Source organism: Hordeum vulgare, chromosome 1H, assembly GCF_904849725.1.
Source record: "Hordeum vulgare subsp. vulgare chromosome 1H, MorexV3_pseudomolecules_assembly, whole genome shotgun sequence".
Lineage (NCBI taxonomy): Eukaryota > Viridiplantae > Streptophyta > Magnoliopsida > Poales > Poaceae > Hordeum > Hordeum vulgare.
Genome location: NC_058518.1, coordinates 476,858,333 through 476,878,314, shown reverse-complemented (window position 1 = coordinate 476,878,314; position 19,982 = coordinate 476,858,333). Strand labels below are relative to the sequence as shown.

Genomic DNA, 19,982 nt, shown 5'->3' with positions numbered 1-19,982 from the left:
AAACACGACCCGAGACGTGCCGCGTGCGAGTCGGGTTAAGTCGTGCCGTGCCTGATCCATGACAGGCCGTGCCGGCGGGCTCGCGGGTCGGCCTGTTTAGCCCGGCCCGTTTGGTCAGGGGCAAATCTGAACCCTGGCGTTCCAATCCCCGAACCCCAGTCTCGCTCCCTGCCCAGCTCCTCCCACCCAGCCGCTGCCCGGGGCGGCAATCCGTCGAGCACCAGCCGCGCGCTCTCCACTCCGCTGCTGCCGCGGCCGCTACCATCATGGCGTCCGCCGCGCGGGCTCTGGGCGCGCTCCTCCACAGGGCCTCGTCTCTGTCCTCCTCCGCATCCGCTCTCAGAAGCGCCTCCCTTCTCCACAGTAACCCGCCGACCCAAGCTCTGCTTCCCTCGTCCGATCCAGTCCCCTCGAGTTCGGCCTTTCTGACCATGTTTTTGGGTGCCGTCAGGGAATGGCTCTGCCTGTGGCGCCAGCTTGTTCCAGGGGCACGTGTCTAGGCGGAGGATTTGGACGTTCCAGCCTCTCTGTATGGGGCGGCGCTCCTGCAAGATCGCCGGGAGGAAGGTGACCTGCTCTTGGCACGCTCTTTGCATCATGTCGCAGTAGTTCGGATTCAGGGCCAACTCGCTGTGCACATTTTGCTTGTCTCTAGCTTCTACGGAAGTGGGTATACCGTGTGCGCCCGTGTTGTACTCTACAAAAGAGTGTCATGTTTTAGTTTTCTCTGACTTAGCTCTAATGCTAATTGTCATGTTCATTGTGCATTGCACAAGGACAGATTGACAGGAACAACATTCGATGCTTGCTAGCTAAATGTAGTTATCTTTTCTCACACAAAAAAGTGTAGTTATCTTTAGCCTCTTAATGCATATTCTTATACCAGCTGTTTCTTTGGCTCAGGGTGCTCAGAATTTGAAAAAGATGAAGCGCAACAGCAAAATCGGAAAAGAAATCGTTGCTGCGTAGGTGTTGCAGTCCCTGTGAGCTTGTATTGCACTTTTGCCTAAAAATACATTTGTCGTAGCCTATTTTTTTTTTCAATCCACGAATTTGCCTATATTTTGCCAATATGTCTACTAATATGTCCTTATTGAGTAGCATAATGTGTTTTATTTGTGGATAACTTGTTAGGGCATATTGCCATTGTCTTCTGTGATTGGTCATTACCTCTATATTACCCATTGAATGTTATTAGCCCTTAAAGATTAGCTTTCATATCCTATCGACCCTAAAATCTTAAAAGTATATTCGAAATGGCATGACAAGATCAGGCATTATAATATATTCAGTAAAATGCATCATAGGTCCTATAACTATTCAAGGTGTGTCACACTAGTCCTATAACCATCAAAGTACAGATTTGGGTCCCAAAACTATTTTGATTGCCCGAATAGTGATTGTTGGCTGACGTGTCACCTGGACCAGCACCACAATGACCCAGGGCGCGTGGCGGTTGAGACATTTTGCAATTTGGTCCATTAAATTCTTAGCTCTCTCCAGCCGGAGCCCTCCTCTCTGCAATCTCATCTGTCTTTCATCAGTTCTGCTATCCGCTGCCGCTGCCATGTCTGGAACAAGCTTGACGGCAGCAAGATGCAGAAGGAACAAGCCGGCGTGGCAAATGATCTAGCAAACCGGATGGTAATTGACTGAGAGAATTTGTTTAGACAAATGACAAATGAATATATATATTTCACACCCTCTTCTGACATTACAAATGATAAATGAGACATGATCTGGGCAATCATAGAAGAGAGAAATGATGTTGCAACTTAACAGACAAATATATAGATGAGGATTGCCACAATTCCAGGAAGTAGCACAGCATATCATCATTACATAAAGAGTGCTCTTACACAAACATAGATACACACTAAAGCTTGCAACTATGTAATGTGGTACTGGGTTGCACTCTGCATGATGCAGTACCACATTACATAAGTAGTAACTCTGTCCAAAATAAAGCCTTCAATTGAGAAGGCCCTAGCCATCTCTATCTCTCCAAAATAAACCAAACCCTGTCCAAAACGAAACCAAGTTCTGTACAATAGAAGGCATATCCACTTCATCTTCAATTTCTTTTTCCTAGGAATAACATTCTTCTTCTCCCTGATCTTCTCCTTCCTTTTCTTCTTTGGCGGTACATGGATTATACCTGTGGTCTGTTTTGTCATTGGCAGATCCTCTATTTGGCTTGCAAGAAATTGATTGTCAGGAAGAGGTCTTGGTGCCTGGGATTCTTGGGATGGTTGTAACTGTAAATGGGAAAACATGTATTACATCAGCTTTGGTCTTTTGGAATAGGTGAGTTTCCATGAGATTAACAAAAGTTGAAAAGAACTTACAGATTGCATCAGTATGTCCAGCACAGACATGTTCTACTTGGCACTCGCACACTTGTATCACATTAGATCCAACCACACTTGCAGAAGATGTGGTCTTTGATTCCAGAGTAGTTTTGGATTTAAGTTAGCAACTAACTGACTAGAAGTAACATAATAGAAATTATCTAGTAATGGTTACCTGATCAGTTGAAATAATCCTTCTCTTCACTGGTAATTTTGTCTTTTTTGCAATTTGCCTTGGAATTGAGTTTTGTCCTTGCCCTGCCTCTCGTTGCTCCCCTTGCCTTGCCTCATCCTGCTGCTCCTGTCTACCTTTTTCAGGGCAAGTTCTTTTGTATCACCTGACCTACAAATACTGCAATGAGAAACTGCACCATGCTTGCTCAACTTTCCTTCATCAGTCTCTACAGGATTCTTCTTTCTTTTTTTGCTAGCCCTCCCAACATGCTTTTCATATAATGGTGGCAGGACTGGAGCAGCATTCATCTTTTCCCACTCTCCTGGGTCTCCAAGGCATAATAACTTCACCATATACTTTCTTGAATGCTGCAATACTATAGCATGGAGAGACAACATTCTCTGCTTTGATTCTTTCATCTCTGAGACAAGAGATGCCATGTCTACATGATATGCCTGTTAGCTGCCAAGCTCTGCATGAACATGTGTATTTGTTTATGTCAACCTTGTACTCACCTCTGAATCCCAAGATGCCTTTGCCAGAAGGCAATGCCTGGCAACTATTAGCCATTTCCGAATTTATCAAGTATCTTTCTGATCTTAGGACAAATTGTTCCAGACCATTCTTCACTTTCCTTGTTCTTGCTATAAAACCTGGTCGACAATAGATTTTTGATTTTTTTGAACATGCTCATGACAGGCAGCTCTCTAGCATCAAGTATCCACCTTCATTGATAAGAAACAAATCAGTTCATAATGTAAATACAAACCACATATTAAAGATCTCACAATTATTAGAATGGAAAAGCAATAGGAAACTTAGGACCTGTCCGGATCCTCTCCGCTCCACAACAGCGGCTCCCGGAGTGGAGGGAGCGCCAGGGTAATTTTAAGGAGTGGCTGAAACCGGGCTCCTTGTTTTCTCTCCGGCGCGGAGGGAGTTTTGTGATGGGAGAGTTTCCAAACGGGTTCTTACTTATTAAAGACCTTACAATTATTGTTTAGTAGCATGTCACACTTTGGTAATTCTAGGAAAAAAGCCCTGCACCAGGAACTTGGTTCAATTGCTTCTAAGTACTCATAAGCTTCCAGATTTAATTCCTTCATGTCATCCATGTTTTTTCTCCAGTCAATTTCATTGAAGGACCTTGCAATTGCCCATAACTTGTTCTTCAGGTTCTTGCCCTTGCACTTCTTTGCAAAATTTTGATAAAGGTGCCTCCCACAAAACTGTGTTGTGCATGAGGGAATAGAGCAGTAACGGCATTTATTAGTCCTTTTTGCCTATCACTCATCACTGTCCAAGGTGCCGTGTTCACTATGTGCAGATTGTTAGAGTTATAATATAAGTCATGTACCCTTTTGTATTTATCCCGATATATAAGGGGTTTCCTGCATATAGTCCATCACCTGTACATGTATATATACTGGCCTGTGGCCTCATCGGAATACAAGTTGCATATTCCTAACATGGTATTAGAGCTAGGTCAATTTTTTGCACGCTGCAACTCGTGCGATTGATCCCGATCGCAGCCGCCGGCCTCGATCTCCTGTTCTCGATCGCAGCCGCCGATCTCCTCCACCCCGATCGCAGCCGCCGATCTCCTCGTCCCGCTCGCAGCTCCCGGTCTCGCTCGAGCTCGTCCCGCTCGCAGTTACCTGTCCTGCTCGAGCTCGTCCCACTCCTGGCCGGGATCGAGGCCGCTGCTCCCCGTCCCGCTCGCGTCAACGCCAGCGCTGGCGGATCGAATCCTCCTACTGCTGGATCTCGCCGATCAACACCTGCTACCTCTCCTGTAGGCCCGCAGGTCTTCTGCAGCCGACATCGCCGCCCCACCGTCGCCCCATCCCGCCGCCGCCGCCCCATCCCGCCGCCGCCGCTGCCGCAGGTGCTGTTCGAACGCCTGATCTCGCCGCCCCGTCGCCGGATCTCGACCACGTCCGCGCTGGATCGGGGCTGCTCATCCCGCAGCCCCCTGATCCGCTGCTGACGCGGTTCAGCCCCCAGATCCGTTGCTGACGCGGATAGTTCTTCTGCTGCTGACTCCCGTCGGTTTCCAAAAATAAATAAATAAAAATAAAATGGTCTACACCAGCACGCAACGTTGCAGTCCCTTGCTTCCCGTGACTCCTGTTGGTAGTGTTGGTAGTTCTTCTGTTGCTCCTGCGAGCTCTACATATGGTGATTGTCGCTCTACACCGACTCCTCTCGCGACTTTCATCGGTGCATGTCGCTCTTCCCCGACACTTCTCGCGACTTTCACCGGTTGTCCTGGTGCCTATGACTCCATGGACTGCTCTTCGTCCCCGCGTCTTCCCTTGGTGCTTGGTGCCTGTCTGCACACGGCCTCGTCTTCTCCACCGGTCTTTGCCGACGATACTAGACATGCTACACCGCCATATTTAGCGGCTTCCACAGGTGGTGGTGGTTGCTTCTCTCCTCGTGCCATTACGCCGCCTACTTCAGCTGTGTACTTCACCGAGGACGAGATTGCGCGACTTTGCGCCCTGCTGCTTGCCTTCGACTCTCCGTTGTCGGGTGTGTCTACATCGACATCTTCAGTTGCGTCCCTGACTGAGCAGGAGATTGGACGATTTCAATGTCTGCTAGCTCCATCTGTTGTTTCTTCATCGACAGGTTCTGTTGGTTCTGCTACGGACTCTTCTGGCATTGTGAGACCACCTTCTACACACGCAGGTACATCTCCGTGGGTTCTTGATACTGGAGCATCTTTTCATATGACTCCTGATTCATCCACTCTGTCATCTACTCGACCTCTTGATTCTCCTGTTCATGTTCTTACTGCTGATGGCACTTCTCTCCCGGTTACTGGCGGAGGCACTCTTAGCACTTCATCTTTTCATGTTCCCGATGTTGCTCATGTTCCTCGGCTTACCATGCAGCTCCTTTCTGGTGGCCAGATTGTTGACTCTCATTGTCGGGTCATCCTTGACTTTGACTCATGTTCAGTTCTGGACCGTCACACTGGTGCTCTTCTTGGTGCTGCCCCCCGGCGCCGTGACTCTTAGGGCCTCTGGGAGCTTGACTGGCTTCACCTTCCGTCCGCTGCCACCGCAGCCAGTCTCTCCTCCTCTGTTGCCTTGTCCACCAGCTCTTTTCAAGAGTGGCATCATCGTCTGGGTCATTTATGTGGCTCCCGTCTCTCATCCTTAGTTCGACGTGGTCTTCTTGGATCCGTCTCCGGTGGTGTGTCGTTAGACTGTCAGGGCTGCCGGCTTGGTAAACAGGTTCAGTTACCTTATCCTCATAGCGAGACTGTGTCTCAGCGTCCTTTTGACCTTGTCCACTCGGATGTTTGGGGTCCAGCTCCCTTTTCCTCGAAGGGAGGCCATCACTACTATATTATCTTTATAGATGATTTCTCTCGATACACGTGGATCTATTTTATGTCTTCTCGTAGTGAGGTATTATCTATCTATAAGCGTTTTGCTGCCATGGTTCACACTCAGTTCTCTACGCCTATTTGTGTGTTCCGTGCTGACTCTGCTGGAGAGTATATCTCCAAGATATTGTGTGGATTTCTCGTTGAGCAGGGTAGACTTGCTCAGTTCTCTTGTCCCGGTGCTCATGCTCAGAATGGTGTAGCCGAGCGCAAGCATCGTCACCTTCTTGAGACAGCTCGTGCGATGATGATTGCTGCCTCTCTCCCGCCTCATTTCTGGGCTGAGGCCGTCTCCACCTCCACCTATCTCATCAATCTACAACCTTCTACTGCTCTACAAGGTGGTGTTCCTTTTGAGCGTCTTTTTGATTGTTCTCCTGATTATTCGATGCTTCGCCTGTTTGGTTGTGTTTGCTATGTTCTTCTTGCCCCTCGCGAACGCACCAAACTGACCGCTCAGTCTGTTGAGTGTGTCTTCTTAGGCTACAGTGATGAGCATAAGGGCTATCGTTGTTGGGATCCTATCGGTCGTCGGATGCGTATCTCTCGGGATGTGACTTTTGACGAGTCTCGTCCCTTCTACCCACGCCCATCTTCCTCGACCTTTTCAGTGGAGGATATCTCTTTCCTCACTTTTCCTGATACACCTCTAACCCCCTTTGAGCCTTTGCCTATTCGTTCCGCTCCCTCTGCTTCTCCACCTCTTGTTGATTTGCTACCACCATCTCCCACGGTTTCCTCTCCTGGCATGTCACCGGATTCTGCACCTTCATCTCAGGTGACTTCTACGTCTTCACCCCCCCGATTCTACCTTGGCGATCCCCCCTTGCATTGTTCCATCTTTTCCTCAGTGTTACACTCGTCGTTCACGTCATGTGGATGCCTCTGTGGATGCCTCTGCGGATGTGTCATCATCCTCATCTCAGCCTCCCTATGCCTTGCGTTCTCGCCCTCGTCCGCCTGTTGATCGCCTTGGATTTCCCACCGTTGGTGCTGCTGTTCTTGAGCCGACTTCCTATCGTGAGGCTGTTGTCCATCCTGAATGGCAGTTTGCGATGGCAGAGGAGATTGCTGCTCTTGAACGCACTGGTACGTGGGATCTTGTTTCCCTTCCTCCCGGAGTCCGTCCCATCACTTGAAGTGGGTCTACAAGGTTAAGACTCGCTCCGATGGTTCTCTTGAGCGTCACAAAGCTCGTCTTGTGGCTCGTGGTTTTCAGCAGGAGCATGGTCGTTATTATGACGAGACTTTTGCTCCTGTGTCCCATATGACCACTGTTTGTACACTTCTTGCCGTGGCCTCTGCACGCCACTGGTCTATATCTCAACTTGATGTTAAGAATGTCTTTCTTAATGGTGAGCTGCGTGAGGAGGTATACATGCAACCACCACCTGGGTATTTTGTTCCTGATGGCATGGTATGTCGTCTTCGTCGCTCTCTCTATGGCCTTAAGCAAGCCCCTCGTGCCTGGTTTGAGCGTTTTGCCTGTGTGGTGACTGACGCTGGTTTTCAGCGAGTGCTCATGATCCAGCATTGTTTGTTCACCTTTCTCCTCGTGGTCGGACTCTTCTTCTTCTCTATGTTTATGACATGATCATCACCGGGGATGACCCCGAGTATATTGCCTTTGTAAAGGCCCGTCTTAGTGAGCAGTTTCTTATGTCTGATCTTGGACCTCTTCGCTACTTTCTTGGGATTGAAGTCTCTTCTACCTCTGATGGCTTTTTTATATCCCAAGAAAAGTATATCCAGGATCTTCTTGCTCGTGCTGCTCTTACTGACGAGCGCATTGTTGAGACTCCTATGGAGCTCAATGTTCACCTTCGTGCTACTGATGGTGATCCTCTGCCTAACCCGACGCGTTATCGTCATCTTGTTGGCAGTCTTGTCTATCTAGCTGTCACTCGTCCGAATATCTCTTATCCGGTTCATATTCTGAGTCAGTTCGTCTCCGCTCCCACCTCGGTTCACTATAGTCATTTCCTCCGTGTTCTCCGATATCTTCGGGGCACGATCTCTCATCGTCTATTCTTTCCTCGCTCCAGTTCTTTACAACTTCAGGCCTATTTGGATGCTACATGAGCTAGTGATCCTTCATATCGCCGTTCACTTTCTGCTTACTGTGTTTTTCTTGGTGGTTCTCTCATTGCCTGGAAGACGAAGAAACAGATTGCAGTTTCCTGTTCGAGTGCAGAGGCTGAGTTGCGAGCGATGGCTCTTTTGACGGCAGAGGTGACTTGGTTACGGTGGTTACTTCAGGATTTTGGTGTTTCTATCACTACACCGACTCTGCTCTTATCTGACAGTACAGGTGCTATTAGCATTGCGCGCGATCCTGTGAAGCATGAGCTCACCAAGCATATTGGTGGTGATGCTTTCTATGTGCGCGCTGGTGTGCAGGATCAGGTCATTGCTCTTCAGTATGCGCCTTCCGAGTTACAGTTGGCGGATTTCCTGACGAAGGCCCAGACTAGAGCACAACATGGCTTTTATCTCTCCAAACTTAGTGTTGTTCATCCATCATGAGTTTGAGGGGGGGGGGGTGTTAGAGTTATAATATAAGTCATGTACCCTTTTGTATTTATCCCGATATATAAGGGGTTTCCTGCATATAGTCCATCACCTGTACATGTATATATACTGGCCTATGGCCTCATGGGAATACAAGTTGCATATTCCTAACATAGATCATCTTTCAAAGTCTGTAGAAACCACTTCCATGTTGGTGTGTCCTCCACTTTGACTACAGCCATAGTAATGGGGAAAATAAATTTGTTTGGATCAATCCCTACAGCAGTCAACAATTGTCTGCCTTATTTTGTTTTAAGATGGCACCCATCAACACAAATAACAGGCCTGCATCCAGCTAAAAAGCCTCTTTTACAAGCATCTAATGACATGTAACATTGGTAGAATCTGCCATCTTTGAGTTTGATAAACATGCTACTCCCAGGGTTGGACATTCTGATATCTTGTGCATAGTCCCAACGAGCATTGTTTCTCTTCATCTCCATGAATCTGCTTTATTGCTATCCTTCTTGGTCTTGCTAGTTTGCTCCTTGTAGGGATCATGTCGTAGTCCTTCTGCACCAATCTTGCAAAATTCATCAATGTCATCTTTTTGTCTGCCCTGAAGTTCTCCAAATACTTGCCTGCTAGATATCTTGATGTGAATCCATGAACCTCCCATTCTTTACTGCAGATGTGATCCCCCACATAAGTTTTCACCACAAAACTTGTGGTTTTGCTGTCAGGTGCCGCGAATAAATACCATGGACAGTCATTGGAGCAGTGTGCCCTAATTCTTTGTTTATCATTCTTTGCATACTTGATTGCAACTCTATTCTGAATAGCGTACTCTCGAATTGCCCTTCTAAGATCAGCTGCGGTAGGGAACTTCATACCCAATTTGAATGTTGGTGCTTTCATGTCGTCTGGCTTGAAAGACCTGAGCTTCACCTTCTTCTTTCCTTTTTACATAACAACCTCATGTTCTGATTCATTTTCCTCATTTTCTGAAGCTGGCAGTTCTAGCTCATCAGTGTCATAGTCAGTTAGTCACTATCCCTCTTGTACTGTACTGCTTTTATTTTTCTTTGCTCTGACATCCTTATTGAAGTCATCAACCCACTCCTCAAACAGATTATCATCACCATTGTCAAAGTCATTGTCTGAGTCAGCCCAATCTTCATAACTACAATTACTATCACTACCACTATCGCTGTCATTGTTTTCCTGCACTTGCTCTATATTTCTCCCTTTGGGTCTCTGTCTAATGTTCTCTTGACTAGTGGACATATTTAGTCTACCTTTTTGTGCCTTGCTCTTGATCCTAGGACTACTCCTAACATAGCTCTTTGCACCTCTTTCTTGTGGCTTCACAGGACTCATGATATCAGGCATTGTAGGTGAGTCAATTATGCATATGTCATCCATATTCAGCTCACTATAAACATCACCATGATCCATGTACAACCTGAAATGCTTGAACTTTAGCACAATAGCAGTCATACTAAGACAATCTGCATCTCTATCAATAATTCTCAGTCCATTATCCAAATTCATGCCACGAAGTAACCAGAGACACTGCACTTTACTTGGATCATAACCAAGCTGCTGCACAAAATCTTTAATCCACAGTGGCGACCAGGTTTCAACCTCACAATGATCAAAGAAATATGTTTTGCAATCCATGTATTTCTTGTTTGTTCCAAAGCCGAGAAAAAACCCACCATGATTAATCTCTACTGAGAGCATTAAGCACCTCAGTTAATTATATTCTTTGATATGATTCTTTTTCTTTTGCATCACCACTAGTACATATATACATCAGCAGTACAATTTCAAATGCTACTATAGGTGTACAGGACGAGCTTATAATGCGAAAAAAGAGACCACTGTACATAATAAGGCTTCAGTTACAGCAGGGATTATGTACAGTACGAGCAATGATGCCCAAATCGCCATACGCACGGGAAGATGCCCAAATCGCCATACTTACAGGAAGATGCCCAAATCACCATACATACAGCAGTAGCTCTTTTGAAATAGATTTCAGTACGTACATTCAGACTGAATCGACACAATATCTAAGCTATAATGCCCAAATCATGCTACTCTGTCGAAATCTCTAAGCTAAAGAGAGGGATTGGGGTTATGGTTCTTACCGTACTCCGGAGGAGGGGTGTTGGGAAGCCGCTGCGATGGAGCCACCGGACCAGCCCCGCGGTCGGATTAGCATCCCTGACTCCCGTCCTGCGCCTCCAATCGCCGGGCATCAAGCGCGTCCGCCGCCGGTCGCGACCATATCACTCCTCCGAGAGCTTCGATCGTGGAAGAGAGATGGAGGGTCTGAGAATGAGACAAGCTGAGATTCTAAGGGCTTTCCTGCAAATATGTGCTTCACTGCTTAGCCTGGTAGGCCCCTCTGGTCGATGTGGCACCGGTCCAGACGACATGTCGGGCAGTCAACGCTGCTCGGGCAACCATAGGACCTGCAGTGAACGACTCGAAATAGTTTTGGGACCCAAATGTGCAATTTGAAAGTTGTAGGGCTAAAGTGACACACTTGGAATAGTTATAGGACCTATGATGCATTTTACTCTAATATATTCCCTCCATTCCATAATTCTTGTCGTGGTTTTAGTTCAAATATTTTAATTATTTCAGCTCCTTATATATTCATATGGATATCATGCAGCATCAAGAAGGGTGGCCCAAGTCCTTCATCCAACACAGCTTTAGCAGCGCTACTAGAGAAAGTAAGAGAGCTTGATGTCCCCAAGGAAGTTGTTGAGCGTAATATCAAAAGAGCTTCAGAAAAGGGTCAGGATACTTACACAGAAAAAATTTATGAGGTAGAATTCTCTATCACTAGTTTACTGTGGACCTTACCAGGTTCTCATTTGGCAGTAATATGATATTGGTAGAAAGTGTGGCTATCTCATCTGGTTGGGGAAATGGATGTACAACCCTACCACCTAGGTTTAAATCCTCATGGACGCAAATTTGGGTCCCTAATTGTATGTAGGAGTCACTCCTACAGTTTTCTTTCCAAATAAATGAATATATGAGGTTGGTAGGCAATAGTATTACAAGATATGACGTAAATTGTGTTCAGGAGTTAATAAGTTTGAAGGTCATATTTTGTATCTTGTGAAAGTTTTAAGTGCCTGAAACATTTCAACAGGTCTATGGTTTTGGTGGAGTAGGTATGGTCGTTGAGGTCCTTACAGACAAAATTACAAGATCTATTGCGGATATTAGAAATGTTGTAAAAGACTGTGGAGCAAAATTGGCTGATCCTGGGTCTGTTACATTCAGATTCAGACAAGCTCGAGTGGTTAACATAAAAGTTACAGATGCCGATAAGGACCAACTACTGTCTGTTGCTTTGGATGCTGGTGCCGATGATGTTATTGAACCAAATTTTGATGATGAAGATGACTCTGAAGAGGAGGTTCTAGAGAGGTACCCCACTGATTTCAACTAGAAATGTTACGCTCCGATCCAGTGGATTTGATCTTCATTTTCATAGTATCTTACAGGTGGTAAATTAACACAAGTTAGATATTGTGCTGTTCTCGCTTCCATAAAATACTGCATGCATGCAGAGAGGTTATGCTTAAAGTCAGAGACCTGCATGTGATATTCCTGGTGCTTTTGTTTCCAATTCACTACATTTAGGAATTAGCCATAGCTGTCTCTTCAGAGTACATACAGCTCTTACAATTGCTCTCTTTCCTTCCAGGTTTTACAAGATAGTTACTACATCTGAAAACTATCCTGTTGTGCTATCAAAGCTACAAGAGGAAGGACTGAAATTTGAAACGGATAACGGTTATGAACTGCTGCCTCTCAATCCGATTGAGGTATTTGATTTCCTTTTGTTGTGGTCAAGTTTGTACGAGTTGAAAATTAATGAACACATGCTACCACATGTGTCTGTGAAAGCTTAATCTTCTATCCAATTGATATTATCGCTGAGTTGGGTGGTTTATTTATGATGTACCTTGTGTGCTGCCAAGCTCCAAATGGTGCAGCTGCTGTCTCATTGATGTTACTTGAATTAGTTTTCGGTTAAATATCAGACGAATTACGTAGGAAACAGGACTACTGCATCTTCATGAGTTGATCCAGTCATTGGTACTTTGGTAGGATGTGATAAAATTAGGACTTGACACTTTAGGTTTACCTTATCGTCCAGTCAAGTTTCAGTATAGCATACCCGAGCGAGATAGAACATGCCTGAAAGCAACTCATAGATCGTTGCATCATGCTATCCATATTAGCAACATTGGATTGTCATGTACTCAACGGCTATACAACAACAACAACAACAAAGCCTTTAGTCCCAAACAAGTTGGGGTAGGCTAGAGGTGAAACCCATAAAATCTCGCGATCAACTCATGGTTCTGGCACATGGATAGCAAGCTTCCACGCACCCCTATCCATGACTAGTTCTTTGGTGATGCTCCAATCCTTTAGATCTCCTTTTACGGACTCTTTCCATGTACTGAACGACTATATATATGGAAATAGATATGACAATACCCATTTTCACCTTTTTATCACAGGTGGATGACGAGGCCATGGAACTAAACAAGGACCTCGTATGTAAGTTGCTTGAATTGGATGACGTTGATGCTGTCTACACAGACCAAAAGTGAGTCAATTTGGAACCCGCAGGCTCTCTCAACTCTCAAGACGCTACTCGATGACTACATTTGTGCAGGGCTTGTTTACAACTTCGCGTCCATTACGGATTTCTTATCAGCACTGTTTGCGCCGATTACAAAGTGTGCACCCTTAAACACCATCAGCTTCAAGTATCCAGAATGAAAACTGCCGAACTCGGCATTTTTCCTTTTTTATTTTGGGCGGGCAGGGGGGGGGGTACTTTTCCTACCATCTCGTACTGAGAGTTTTACCTTACGTTTGGTGTCCCTTGATCTCTTCACGTCTCGCTAGTCTCAGTGAGTTGCTACACGCTGCTCGTATAACGAATGTTGTAACCGCGTCGTGTAATGTGATTGTAAGCAATACAAGTACAACTGGTCCGTGCGTGCGTGGGTTTCTCGACGGAAGCAAAAAAAGTATATGGGCATCCTACCAGATTTTCCGTTCACATTCAGTTTGTGTCTGGTGATGGCTGTGGGAGGTGATCGGATCTTCCTTGTGTAGGGTAGTAGTAATCCTTGGTAGTCTTGTGTTATGTCATGGTTTGGCAATATGTTGTATCCATGCTTTGCTCCGTCGCCAGCGACAACTTCCTCTGAACAACTTCCAGGGTCCATGGTGGACGGTGGATATGGCGGAAGCACCATCTATGAGCTCAGGAGAGCCCCTGGTTGGCATATCTGGAGCTACCCTCTCTTCTTCATTGATCTTGTGTTAAGTGAACATGAAGGCAGTGGCGTAGTCAGGATTGTGCGAAGCCCCGGACCAAAACATTGGCAGTAAACAAAGTGATATAGCTTCACGACCTACGCCATGGCCCTGGGTGCCTTGGGCTTGTCTATCCAGCGGGCCAAAATCAGAAGTATGATAATTGCATATCATAACATAAAAAACGATAGTGACTGAGGTTCTAGTCTAGAACAACACACATAAATACAAGTGAGTGATCCTTACTTTTTTGCGAATATAGAAGTGAGTAATCTGCTACAATGATTATGCACATGGTACAAAGCTGGCATATCTACCGAGGGTACCTTGCAGACATCAATATTTCCTCTTCCATGCTATGTCTTCTGCTGCATTCCAGCGGGCTTTTTCTTTCTTTATTCAACGAGCAATTCATCATAGTAATGTCATTCTCTAAAAATTTCCTGGTTACAACAAGGCCTTCAAGTGTATGTTCCACCTGTCGCATTGTAGGCCTGTCCTCAGCATTTAACTTTATACATGATGCTGCAAGTATGGAGAGTTCATGAACTTCTTTGCCTCCCTCCTCTATGACCTGCGGATCTAGTATCTGGACCAACATTTTTTCAGCAAGCAACTTGACAAAATGGGCAACAAGACCATCTCCATCAAGGAAGAAATACGAAAATGGTTTCTTCCTTGTTAGCAGTTCGACGAGAATGACACCAAAGCTATACACATCACTTTTCTCTGTGAGGCGGCCGGTGTAAAAGTACATAGGATCCAAGTATCCAATTGTTCCTTGAACCATTGTTGTTAATCCTGTTTTATCTGTTGGAATGTATCTTGAAGCTCCAAAGTCCGACACCTTCGATGTCATAGATTCATCCAGAAGTATGTTACTAGACTTGATATCTCTATGGATGATTGGGATTGAAACTGATGAGTGAAGATATGCAAGAGCACTTGCAATTTCTGTTGCAATCCTAAACCTAGTTACCCATGGGAGGGATTTTGACCCTTCAACATGGAGATGGTCATAGAGGGTCCCACTAGAAATAAACTCATAAACCAGCAATGGTACCTCCGTCTCTAGGCAGCATCCAATAAGCTTCACTACGTTCCTGTGATTGATCTGTGACAGGATGGCTACCTCATTTATGAACTCATCTATCTCTTTTTGTACTGTGATCTTTGACTTCTTAATGGCCACAACATGTAGGTCTGATAAAATCCCTTTGTAGACTGTACCGTGGCCTCCACCACCAAGCTCACGTGCTTTGTCAAAGTTGTTGGTTGCCTTTGCAAGTTCGTCAACTGGAATGATCATCCTTTCTGCAATGTCAGTCCTTGGGGAGACTAATTGTTGCAACAACTGTCCACGATTTTGCTTGAAAAACTTTTGTTTCAACAACATCTCTCTCTTATGTTGAAACCTTTGGACCATGAAGATTGCCCCGAGAACCAAAAGCATAAATCCTACTGCACTGCCAACTCCTATACCAATGCTTGTTCCTGGATATGTGTGGGGTAATATTAATATTACTCTCAATACTGAGAACTTGAAGTCAACATTAACAAGTATTTTCTTACCAAAACCCTATAAGTATATATTTAGAAGGAAATACATGAAATGAAATCAGAGTAGCGAGTACAATCATAACCTTTTAAGAGACATATATGGTGTATGCGCTGAACTAGATCCTTAGCAAGTCAAAAAATTCTGTTCTAGCATACACAAAATTAGTTATTTTCCTAATACATATATATTTGATTGCAATACTTGATTATAGTGTGTAACAAGAATGAAAACTTTACCCGCTGAGCCTCAAATAATAAAGAATATTCGTAATTGTAAACTCATATAATTAGAACATGTAGCAAAATCTTATTTTATATTATGGCATGCATAAAGACAATGCCTTTACCTATGGAATCAATAGGGTCCAATGAGCATGTCTCGCTTTTTATAAATCGATCTTTTATCACATTATTCTTATTTGAAGTATCAAGGCCTTCCCAATATGCCCAACTTTTTCTCATTAAATTTCAGTTGCATACCATGTGTGCCATGTGGTTATATATCCAAAGTTTCATCTCTGAAGCAAAATTTTAATAGGTTTCTTGTTCTTTAGCAAAAGCTGGCCTACAAGGTTGTATTGATTGGTTAAAATGTGTGAGAAAATGTAGTTTTATGGGATTATACCCGATGAGACCGGATTTTTAAACGTATGTATCTTTCCCAACATGAAAATAACTTTTGTTTTGAAATTCACATGGAAAATATATTTGTACCCGAAAAGGTTTTATTTCTCATATCATACACATATGTGCTTATAAGGAGACATGCCTAAGTTCACTATAGGTGCTTATGGTGTGCTAACAAAGGAGCATACCTAACCACCAATCTACATTGAAGAGGTTAACTATTATGCATATGATTAATGATGTCGTAATATGGCCTCACTTTATTTTACACACTTGTGCTTATGCATCTTCATTGTGCACGCTCTTAAGGTGTATAAGACCACTAGCTTGCATGGGCCACTCGGCCAAGTAATGTATATTTGATGCAAAATGTAATTTCTCAGTAACATTTTTCTTGAAATATCCCTTAATGTATGGCGTAATATAGGAAACCATGCAATAGCAAAATCTTAGAGAACACGAGTTCCTAGAGAATTACATGGAAGATTAGCCTCATAACTGGCTATATTTGTTTCTGTTATGGAGACAAGTTGGATGCACAAAAACTATCTACGTTTATTTAAAGAATATATTTTTCAATAATCTAGACCCTCATCTTGTAAGAAAATTCTTGTAACCCTATTTTAGTATGCTATTATATACTTTGACATGCCCCTAATTTATTTTGTATAAAAATGTCAAATACCTAAAAGGACTAATGGTCAAATGAAATAACAAAGTGTACTGTACAACCAAATAAGAAATACTAATTTTCTAGTGATACCAATGAAGTTGAAGAAGTTGAAACATAGAGTACGTACTAACCTGTAGCCGCAGACTTGATGCAACCATCCTTGATGGTGTAGTTTCCATGTGTCCCTTGTGGGCACTGACATTTGTACCCTCCGATTGTGTTGATACATTTGCCGAAGCACCCATGGTCATGTGGCTGCTCACACTCGTTGACATCTATGAAAAAAATTCATTATTTAGCACACCATAAAGACCTTGAAAACATACAAGTGTTAGTCTGTGGGCACTTGCATTATTGATTGGTCAATTTATAACAATATAACTGGCGTTCATTTGTTTGAACTTTGATTTTGGGAACATACTAATTCTAGATTACATATTTGAAAGAGAAAATGATCTGCAATTCAAATTTTGATGTCACTGCCATTAGACCATTTTTGAATATATGAACACATTTTGAAAGCAAGAACATTTTTTACAATTCCTTATTTTGACGCATGAACATTTAAATATAAATTGTGAACACGAGAACTTTTTTTTTATTCAAAACAAAAACTAGAAAATGTCAAACTAAAGGAACAGGAAAAGAAAAAAATGAAAATGAAACCAATAACTTTTTTTGCATAACATGAACATTTTTTAGAAATACCAAAGATTTTTTTAAAATCCCAAATATTTTTTGACCTTTTGAATATTTTTAAAAAGTAAGATCCCAAAAAAACTAAAGTTAAGGTTTGTTGTTCTTTCGCAATTTATCTAATATTACATACATTATTTTCTCTCCATTGTGAAGTTTTCACTCGTTTGTGATTTTTTTAATCAATTTTGTTCTTCTGAAAACCATTTCAATCGCGTCATCCCTTATTGATTTAGTAAATTAAGTTATGTATTTTTGATAAGTAAATAAATACTTACTAAATCGGCATTTATCAAGTAAAATTGTACTCCCTCTGTCCGAAAAAAATTATCGGAGAAATGGATGTATCTAGAGCTACGTCTAAATACATCAATTTTTCCAACAAGTATTTTCAGACGAAGAGAATATTTATGAACCGAGCATATCTCAGATGGTTAGATTCCTTGTGGTGGGACCAATCCACCGGGATTTAAGTCCTAGATTTGCACTGATGCTCGCATTTTTTGAATTTATTTGAGGCTTTCCAGCGTATTTGTTGTATGCCAGCATCCATATTTGTATTTGTTAAACATAATTTTCAGATATAATCACATTTTTATAGATAGATAAATCACATATTAACGTAATAAAGTATTTGTATCTAATAAATGCAATGCATCCAGAATTATCTAGCAAGCGAGAAATAGCCGCTCTACTCACATTTTGGGTCAAAGTTGGACCATATATTTGCTTAATAAGCAGTACTGTCTACAACTGATATAAGCATAGACAGACAAAATTAAGATTAAAAGAAAATATCATCTTATTTTAAACAATGACACATGAATGTCGTTTTTTTCTTCGGAGACCGGCCTCTGCATCACAAGACGCAGAAACCCATGTTTATTACTGAGTCAAATTTCATACAGTAATAAAACCGAGTCAAATTTTATACAGTCAAAGAAACAAATAAAAAAAACGTGAGTACCGTGATGGCAGGTGAATATGCGCGTTTCATGAACCAGATGATGCCCCACACGTTATTATAAAAATATTTTATAATATTACAGTAAAGTTTTTTTATACTAAACATTAATATTTTAAATAATAGATTTTGAAAATAATATATGGAGTCATTCATTTTGTTTCGAAATCGTAGTCTTTATTAAAATCTACTTATATGTAGGAACGAAGGAAGTGGACGTTGAATCCAAAAGGTTGAGAAATTATGGTTGACGTGCCGATATATTGCAAGTGTACAGTAGAGTAGGAGTAACTAACCTTGGCACCCATGGGTGAGGTAGGGGTTGCCGTCGTAGCCGTCTCGACATTGGCACGTGTAGCCGAGGTTTCCGGCCGCGCACACGCTGTGCCCGCTCTTGCAGAGCATGCGGTGCGTGTCGTCGGAGCAAGCGGTGGACGAGTTGGCCGTCAAGCTCGGCAGCGGCGGAAGGCCCTGCTTGACGGCCCACAGGAGGACGAGGGGAACCTCCAGCGCCGCCTCCGACGGGCTCCGCCTCACGCTCAGCAGCTCGTCAGCCAGCGGCCTCCGGTCGAACCACCCCTCCTCCGCCACGAACACGTAGGTGGGCAGGAACGTCAGCGCCTCGCTGTGGTTCCCGGCGTCCAGCCACCGGAGGTGCACTCCGGTGGGCGAGCTGTGGTAGTTGATGGGCGCCTGGCAGCACGCCATGCCGGAGCAGTACTTGCCGGCCGGCTGGCCGACGCTGTCCACCTTCTTGTTGCGGAAGGAGCAGAAGGAGGCGCAGCCGCTGATGATGCCCGACCTGCCGGGCCCCACCCCGAGGTCCTCCACCAGCGTGGCCAGCAGGTTGCACCCGGAGAGCACGAGCTCGTTGCCGTTGGACAGCATGTACCCGGCGCCCACGAAGCCGCCGCCGAAGGAGACGTTGCGGTCGGAGGTGACGCCGGCGCTGTCGACGATGGAGCCCGTGCGCACCACGCGGACCGTGGCGTTCCGGAGGGAGATGGCGGCGACCCGGAGCGCGCCGTCGCCGAGGAGCAGCCGCGGGGGCCGCGGGCCGCTCGTGTCGCAGGTGAGGTTGAGCCCCGGCCAGTGGCAGTGCGGCGGGCCGAAGCCAAAGGGGTACGGCACGCTCACGTCCCCGCAGCTCGTGACGCAGCCGGCCAGCCCTGTCGGCGCCGGAGTCTCTGCCGCTGCCGCGGCCGCGATCGCTAGCACGAGCACCACAGCTGCTGAGGCTATGGCCATCGGGCTGGCGAGTGTGGTTCTCTTACCTGCTGGGTACTTCCCTAGTATACTGCTAGTAGATCTACTCACTGTATTTCAAGGCTAAAGCGAGAGACTGTGCACGGCAAGTCAACCCAGCGCGTCAAGAGTGAACAAGTGCAGGAATTTTGTTTCATCTTGAATCACGCAACTTCCCGGAATGTCAGAATTCGGCGCGTCATCCTCAGTGGTGGAGACAGGGTGGACCAGCAGGGGATCTAGGAGTTTCGGGGCTGTTTAATTTGTGACTAAGATTGACTTGAATTGTCACACTCACACCTAAGGTTACAAACTTTTGATCAACTTAAAAGATTGTTTGGTTTAAGTCTCATCTTAGGCAAGATGTTCTTCTGCCACATTAGGATCTCACATCGCACACA

At 44.5% G+C, this 19,982-nt stretch overlaps 2 protein-coding genes across 2 annotated transcripts; one reads left to right on the top strand and one right to left on the bottom strand.

The window, feature by feature from the left end:
* The first annotated feature begins 148 nt into the window (after positions 1-148).
* Positions 149-13,556, top strand: LOC123446988 (probable transcriptional regulatory protein At2g25830). The gene is made up of 7 exons (XM_045123541.1): positions 149-363; positions 452-567; positions 904-965; positions 11,130-11,286; positions 11,619-11,899; positions 12,180-12,300; positions 13,006-13,556. Exons 1-7 carry the CDS (start codon positions 267-269, stop codon positions 13,096-13,098), a joined length of 927 nt encoding a protein of 308 aa, XP_044979476.1. The 5' UTR covers positions 149-266; the 3' UTR covers positions 13,099-13,556.
* Positions 13,557-13,964: 408 nt separating this feature from the next.
* LOC123446976 (wall-associated receptor kinase 2-like) lies at positions 13,965-19,584 on the bottom strand. The gene is made up of 3 exons (XM_045123530.1): positions 18,633-19,584; positions 16,808-16,951; positions 13,965-15,310 (listed from the first exon to the last, which is right to left on the bottom strand). Exons 1-3 carry the CDS (start codon positions 19,582-19,584, stop codon positions 14,130-14,132), a joined length of 2,277 nt encoding a protein of 758 aa, XP_044979465.1. The 3' UTR covers positions 13,965-14,129.
* Positions 19,585-19,982: the final 398 nt, after the last annotated feature.